General features: G+C 42.0%; 1 protein-coding gene across 4 annotated transcripts in view; it reads left to right on the top strand.

Moving 5' to 3' along the window:
* Positions 1-8,126, top strand: part of hfm1 (HFM1, ATP dependent DNA helicase homolog) — a 33,254-nt gene that overhangs the window by 5,394 nt on the left and 19,734 nt on the right. For 3 of the 4 annotated variants that reach the window (XM_023964812.1, XM_023964813.1, XM_023964814.1), the window contains exons 4-8: positions 1,106-1,403; positions 3,662-3,990; positions 7,752-7,787; positions 7,873-7,943; positions 8,025-8,126. The exon at positions 8,025-8,126 is cut by the window's right edge and continues 31 nt beyond it. In XM_023964812.1, the coding sequence (XP_023820580.1) occupies positions 1,106-1,403; positions 3,662-3,990; positions 7,752-7,787; positions 7,873-7,943; positions 8,025-8,126 (836 nt within the window). The remainder of the gene's footprint in view (positions 1-1,105; positions 1,404-3,661; positions 3,991-7,751; positions 7,788-7,872; positions 7,944-8,024) is intronic. The other variant, XM_023964815.1, reaches the window with a different exon arrangement.

Below are 8,126 nucleotides of genomic sequence, written 5' to 3' on the forward strand. Positions count from 1 at the left end.
AACGCTACACAAGTAATCCTTCTCAGGTTACATGCAGAGAATGTGGAGAGAATGGATGCTTCAAAACCCACAATCAAGGCTAACTGCCAAGTAATTAGTAGCTCAATGTTCCAACATCCACAAACAGCAACTCCCATCACAACTTGACATTGAAGCGGTACAACAACCGCTCTAATCGCTTGCGGTTAGAGTGTACACCCTGTGACTGGAAGGTCGTGGGTTCAAACCCAGGCCGAGTCGTACCAAAGACTTTAAAAATGGGACCCAATGCCTCCCTGCTTGACACTCAAAAATCCACCAAAATGGTTCCCGAGTGCGGCTGTGTCTGCAGCTCACTGCTCCCCCAGGGGATGGGTCAAATGTGGAGAAAAAATTTCACATACCTAAGTGAGTGAAAGATAGTGTGATTTAATTTAATTCAATTAATTTAATTGAACACAATTGCAATACCATGGGAGACCCAGAACACCAGGTCAGAGACAAGGCTATACCACACTACCAACCTATACTGGGGTACACAGCCCCAATAACTACAGTTACACTGAGTGAGGCAGCAACTGACCGTAAAGACAAGATCATGTTTAGAATGAACACCCGGCAACCCTGACACCAGCTACAACGGTTAAGTGATGTACCACCTGAAACTTTCCTGGAAACTGTGAATGAACCATTGAGGGCAATCCCATCCACAACAATCACAGAAACCAATAAACTGGTTGACAATTCAGCAGCAGTGATCCTAGAGTTGCTTGGTTATAAGAGCAACCATGGGAGAAAACAATACCCACCGTGGAAGAAACAGTTGGAGGGTAAAATCAAGGCAACTTGGGGAGATGTGAGTCAGCTGACAGAGGCCCAAGGAGGTACGATGAGAAAGCAAGACATGTGGCTGGACAAGTGGCTGGAATAATATACAGGAACATGTGTATATATATATATATATATATATATATATATATATATATATATATACACCAGTGTTTGGCAGAGAGACCATCAGTGTGTCAATAGGTGAATAGCATTATACAGGTATTCCCCATAAGCAGAAAGTGCATAAAACACTAGCAAAAGATTTGACTCTTTTTTCCTTTTATACTTCACACAGGTTTCTCCCATGAACAAACAGTTCTCCAACCTCTTTCAAAGGGATCGGATGGTTACAACATCTATTCATCAAATGTCAACAGTTCGAGCTTTTTCAGTGAGCAGATCGGACATGAGGAGCTCCCAGGTTTTAGCAACCCAAGAGGATGTGGCAGTTTTTGGATGAGTTCAAGCTACAGCCATTGCTCTCTGGAGGAATTCCACAGTGGCAGAGATGGAGATGAAACTTTTCAGGACTTTAATCAGAAAGCCATGAGCAAATATTCGCCTTTTGACTGTGTCCCATCCTTGCGCAAAAGGCAGGTGTCCTGTCATATGCTAATGATGTTTGTTACAACACAAGTCACACCTCACTTAAACAAGTCTTCCACATGATGTTGTTGCGTTGGAGGTGTGTCACCAAAGCAGCAGGTTGATACAAGTGTAACAGAAAGTCCAAAGCGCCCTGTGATAAATTGGCAACCTGTCCAGGGTGTACCCCGCCTTCGGCCAACAGTAGCCAGGACGGGCTTCGGGAATCTCAGATGTTGGGGGTTCAATATAGTGGATGGAACAAAATTTCAAAGCAAATGTGACAGTTTCTTGATTTAAAATGGTAGATGATTGATAGATGGTTGGAGAAAGCTAGACTAAGAGCAGAAGGGAACATTTGTGACCAGCAGGATGGTTTCATGCCAAGAAAGAGCACTACAGATTGCTTTGAGGATTTTATAGAGAAGGTCAGAGAGAGACACACTGTCTCTGTAGACCTGGAGAAAGCCTATGAAAGGATGTCCAGAGAGGAATTGAATCGGTTAGTTCAAAAGGGGCCCAAGTTCAAGAGGTTTGTTTTTCCAGGAAATGATTTGAATTGCATAGCTTAAAGGGAAGCTACACCAAATGATTACTACTTTACCCAGATTTAGCACCAGTTCATAGCTTACAAATGCTAGAACATGAAGCACCTCACTTTTATAATTTCAGAAGACTTGCAAACTTAAGTCTCAGGACTTGGGCCCTAATTGAATTAAACGGGGGCGCTGCCATATTGGCTAACTTGTGCTGACATCTATGGGATAAAGCTAAACCCATGCAAGAGAAACCCAAGTCCAGGAATTTGCAGTAACCCTTGTGCTATCCTTGACACTTTAACATTGGGAGTTGGGTCATCTAGACCCACTAGACAGTGCGCTGAACCTTCTTTCTTCAATGATTTGTGATCTTCACTGGTGTCCATGGATTACATGAAATCTTTCCACCTTTATCCACCTTTGTCATGGTAGGGAGAACATGTCAATGCAAGGGTGGGGTCATCTAGGATAGCACAAGGGTTAAAGCATTTTAAATGTCAAGCATAGTCAATAGATTACAACAGACTTGGAACTTTTTTGTACATAATCAGATAGCTTTTCCCTTAAGACCATAGAACATATAATATCTATTTTGAAAAATTGTGGACTTGGGCCCCTTTTGAACTAACCGATTCAATTGTGGACAGAGAAGTATGTTAGACTTGTCAGGACATGTATGAGGGTTGGAAGACAGTGGTGAGGTGTGCTGTAGGGGTGACAAAGGAGTTCAAGGTGGAGGTGGGATTACATCAGGAATCAGCTCTGAGCCTCTTCCTGTTTGCAATGATAATGAACAGGCTGACATATGAGGTTAGACAGGAACCACCATGGACTATGATGTCTGCAGATAGTCTAGAATGGAGCGGGTAGAGAAGAACTGAAGAAGCAAGTGCAGGCAGGTTGGAAAGGGTGGAGAAAAGTGTTAGGTTGGATGTGTGATAGAAGAGTTTCATCTCAAATGAAAGGAAAGGTGTAGAAAACTGTGCTGAGAGCAGCCATGTTGTTTGGGCTAGAGACACTGAAGAAAAGACAGGAAGCAGAGCTAGAGATGAAGATGCTGACGTTCTCTTTGGGAGGGACCAGGATGGATCAGGAATGAGGACATCAGAGGGACAGCACATGTTAGAGGTTCTGGAGATAAAGTCAGAGAGGCTAGATGGCTGAGATGGTTCCGACATGTCCAAAGGAGAGACGGTGAATCTACCGGTGGAAGGATGCTGAGTCCAGGACTGCCAGGAAAGAGGTCTAGAGAAGGATCAAAGAGGAGGTTTCTGGATCAGTGAAGGAAGACATGAAGGTAGCTGCTGTTACAGTAAGCAGGGATGGGCAACTCCAGGCCAGTCATGAGTGGGGATTAGATATCTGGACAGAATGCAGACACACCGGCCCACAACACCTGAAGTTGTTCATCCCTGGAGTAGAGGATGCAGAAGACAGGGTTAGATGGAAGAAGCTGATTCGCTGTTTGAAAAGAAGGATTGGTAGATTGTGGATGTGACCACCTTTCCAGCAGGAAAATGCAGAACTTTATCCCAGCAAGACCAAAAGGTATTAACAATGTAAAACCTGCACTTTAAGTGTTACTATTTCATTTCACATTAGGTATTCCTTGATTAGAACCTCAGAGATGATGCTAAGCATTGAGTTAGACCATAGCCCCTTCTCCTTAGAACAGCTTCAGGTCTGCTGAACAGTTAATCTGACCCCCTTTTCTCTCCACACCACAGGTCATTCAAGATGCCAGAGATGACCACCAGAAATGACTCATCCCCCAAAAATGACCCCGGGAACCGCGGCAGCAACCAGACAGCAACCACACCTGAAGCTTGTCTTAGTCAGGTTACCATGACAACAGTCCCTCTTCCTCCTCAGCCACTAAAGGCGACAGTTGGCCACAAGGCTCCTGCTTTCACTCCTAAGCCCTTTCTTCCACAGCCTCTTCTGGGTTTATCTGCACCAAGTGGCCGACTCCCGCAGGCAGCGCAACACGCAGAAACACACAGCGCAAGGAGAGCTGTAGTTCCCCCCATGACGCCTCAGCCGCTGCACATTCAAGGTTTCACACAGCACTGTCACAGCCATGGAGGTTCACTGCAGCCTCTGTTTTAAGTCATACCACTGCTGTAGCTGCTGTACAGTGTTATTATCATCAAAACATAAAATCATAACAAATGTGTTGGATCGGTGCAAAAAGTCTCCATTTAACCTATTAAACATCGTAAAAATCACCACGGACTGTTACTACACAGCGCATGCGCTGTCAACCGAAAAACAACATATTATATATTTTTTTAAAATACAAACTGACCCATGAAAACCAAATGTATTCATATTCTGCATGGTTTCGCTATGAATTTACCTTGATTCCCACAGATTGTTCATTTGGTTAAAGTCATTTCATTTGAGGCAGAAAACGCTTCTTCTGTCATCCTCCTTGAGCAAAATGTGATTCTCCAGGCATCCTCCAAGTGTGTCGCTACAGACTAACATTTAACTTGTTCCGTCAAAGTTGTTGAGTCCGAGGCGAAAATTGTTTTTACATCAAGTCTTTTTATTGGTATTTCGCATTTAAACAGAGGGTGCAAAGCGTACAAAACTGATAACATACCTCCAAACACCCTCTCCTCCCTCCTATTACTGTACCACTCTTTCAAACTGCACATATTTAGTAAAATATACATTTTCAAAAGAAAATAAACCTCTCACTTGCACATTTCCAAAACCCAAGTTCTTCATATATTTTAAGAAGGGATTCCAAGTGGTATAAAAATCTTGTGTACAACCTCTAGCAGAAAAGCGATTTATTTCCAAAACCAATTAATGTAAGAGATCCTTTATCCACATGTTGAAAGTTGGAGGAAATTGATCCTTCCGTTTGAGAAGAATACAAGGCGACATTTTTTAATTACTTTATTCAGTCTTCAGAGGAAGTAACCTGTTTGGTTTGGGAGAAAAAATCTTTTTGACTGTAAAACTTTTAAATCCAGATAGTTTGACTGTTTTGACCAACCCACTGACTACATCACCTTTCTATGAAAGTATCTACAAACCAAACCATCTTTTAATGCATACTTTACTTTTAGCAGTGGATCTGGCCTTGGCTTTCTATTTAAGCTATGCAGTCAGTACAATGACGGCCGCCTGCTGGATGAGTCATACAAGTGCTAGAAGTTTCTGGCATGTCTCCTTCACCTGCAGAAGGAGAGCGTTAGGATTAAAGGGAAAACATAAACCCGCCAATGCAGAAGTACAGTTTAATGTAGTCGTGATGCTGTTCGTTCCTCTACATTAATACTGCAGGCTCTTTTATTTTACATAACTGCTTCGCTTCCTTTTGGTTGATCGATAGTTGTTGGTCATAAAGCGGAACTTTCAAAGTAAATACATGTAGATGTATTTCTTTACATGAGGATTAAACAGGCACCAACCCTAATTAAAAATGACTTTAAAAACATCAGAATTTGAACTAAGCGCTGGACAGTTAGCCCACTTGAAAACACTTAAATACAATTAAAAGTTTACAAAAACGGGAATAAGAACACAAACATAAAGGATAATACAACTGATAAAACCAGTAAAGTGTAAAGTCAAGATCTCAAACTCAGTGTTAGCCTAAAATGGAAGATTTAAAAGTGGACCAAAAAGCATGTCTCATCTACCAGGGGTCCACTGGTAGCACTATGCTTCCTACCTTTTTTCAGAAGAAACTGCTGGATTTATAAACTGAGTGGCCAGTGAATGCACTAAACTGCCATCCCTCTTTTTTTTACTTGGTTTAGTTTAGATATTTGTTTGCAGAAAAAAATGAAAAACACATGAATGTCTTGAGAGAATAAACCAAACAGGACCTAATTTAGAGGGAAAAAAAGTAGAGGCCTCAGAAGGGAGAGCTGGGGGGGGACCCCACATAAGGGAGGAGCAACTGTCCACACTGTCCTCGGTCACATGTTTGCACTGTGACCAACGGCATCAGACAGTGCAGTGAGCCCAGTAATACAAGGAGCACATTATGCCCAGCATCTGAGTCATTAAACAATGAAAGAGATGACCAGTTGCTGTGAGGAAACTGATGGGACGAAAACACCCAATGTGTAAAAATGAAGGGATCTAGCATTTTTAACCAGTGACAAGATTTGAGTGTGTTTGCAGTTCACCAAAGGTAGACTGCTGTCAAACAACAGAAAAATTGAAGTTGGACATCATCTGCAGGAGAATCTGATGGCTTCATGAAGGATGTGTAGGTCATTGCCTGAAACTGTAGAGTAACAGTAATGCCTAGCTGAAGAGTTTTAGGATCCACAAAGGCACTATGAAGGTCCAAGTTTGAGTTCAGCTCTTGATTTAGCAGCAGTCTCTGTCCCCCGCGTCCTGAAATGACCACATCTTATTTTAGGAACATCTGATAACGCTGATGTTAGGAACCCCCAGACTATGATTAACCCTTGTGCTATCATAGATGACCCCACCCTTACAGTGACGTGTTCTCCCTACCATGACAAAGGTGGATGAAGGTGGAAAGATTTCATGCAATCCATGGACAACAGTGAAGATCACAAATCACTGAAGAAAAAAGGTTCAGAGCACTGTCTAGTGGGTCTAGATGACCCAACGTTAAAGTGCCTAGGATAGCACAAGGGATAAGCAAGCAGGCAGCAGGATGCTGAAGCATTCACCTGGTGAAGTTTGTTCCTGCTGGGCTGCTCCTGAGCTTTTCCATGACTGAAGATGCCCGAAAAACAGCTTTTGTGGAAAAAAGCAGAACATTTAAGCATTTTCACAGGATGCTTTTATCGGGCAGTGTTGAATTCAATTCTTATTTTGGGATAGAAAGAGTTTCTCTGTGTCTTTATAGTGAGCAGAGTTCAATGTGGAATCAAAGTACTGGTATATTTTGGGATTTAGAAGGGATTTTTTTCTTTGTTGTTAATCAGCTCAATGAAGCAATAATCAGGTTTTACTTTAGAATGCTAATTTATGAGCAAAATTACTCCATTGTGATATGTAACAATGATATGTAAAGGTTTTTCAACATCAATGCACACAGAGATTGTGAAAACATATGTAAAATGTAAACATGGGTTTTACTCCACATGACCGTGTCAAGGCCGTGTCTCACAGCCACAACTTCCTTTTGGGCACATTGCACGGATGAAAATTGGTCATACGTGGAAAAAGTGAGAAAAGTTGTGGTCTTTATGTTAAATTTTCACAGATGGATCAGGAATAAACCACACAAAGAAACCATAAACCAACATAGAACATAAACCGTGTGATTATTGTGTTGTTTAGACGTAATTCATTAGTGATTCATGCAACAATTACGTCATTTTAACGAGAAATGTGGACCGTAAACGCAATATAAAAGTTATATATCGGTGGTTCATGCGTGAAAACTTCATTTGGCAAACGTGGAACGGTTGTGGAAAGACAGATTTGTGTCTGCATCTCGCAAAAATTACACACAATTGCAGAAGATTTACGTAAGAATTGCGTATAAACTATGCCAAATTTGTGTAAACTGCACAATTCTCAACCAACCAAAAATTTTGAACGTCTCAATACCGATTTCACAAAAAGACCCGTCGGCCGAAACCCTCGACGGACGTCTGAGCTCATCGACAAACTGCTGTCTTCAGTTGAAGACTTAGAGTTCGGTTTTTGTGTGAGCTCACTCAGAATGGAGCAGCTAGATGGAAGCTATGGCTTATTTGCTGTAGAAACCCTTCGCAGAGCATGATATTTATGCTTTTACACAAATGTTTCTTTACGCAACCGTAAGCAAAAGTCTAAATGTTTGTGTTTTTCCCCACATTTTAGGATCTGCGGGAGTTTTGCGTCCTGTTTCTGAAATTCGTATCCTTTCGGCAAAGGCTTTTTTAAAATCTGGACTGTTTCCCATTCAGTAATGGAGTTTGCTGACTTGACACCCGCCACACAGCCATCAAATTCAGATCCGTCTTTAGTGAATTCCCCTTTTTCAATTATGTCCAGTCCCAGGCCCTGGATGATGTAAGCACACCTGCAGGAGCTGAATGACTCATAAGTTCCTAGAAATGTGCTTCTGGAAATCTGCTTGTGAATTCTTCCCAGGTTCTGTACACAAACAAGAACTTTGTGGCGTGTGCTCCTACTGGATCGGGTAAAACGGTGCTGTTTGAGCTCGCCATCATTCGCCTGTTGATGGAGACACAG

The sequence above is a fragment of the Oryzias latipes genome, chromosome 17 (genome assembly GCF_002234675.1).
Source record: "Oryzias latipes chromosome 17, ASM223467v1".
In the NCBI taxonomy this organism is placed as follows: Eukaryota; Metazoa; Chordata; class Actinopteri; order Beloniformes; family Adrianichthyidae; genus Oryzias; species Oryzias latipes.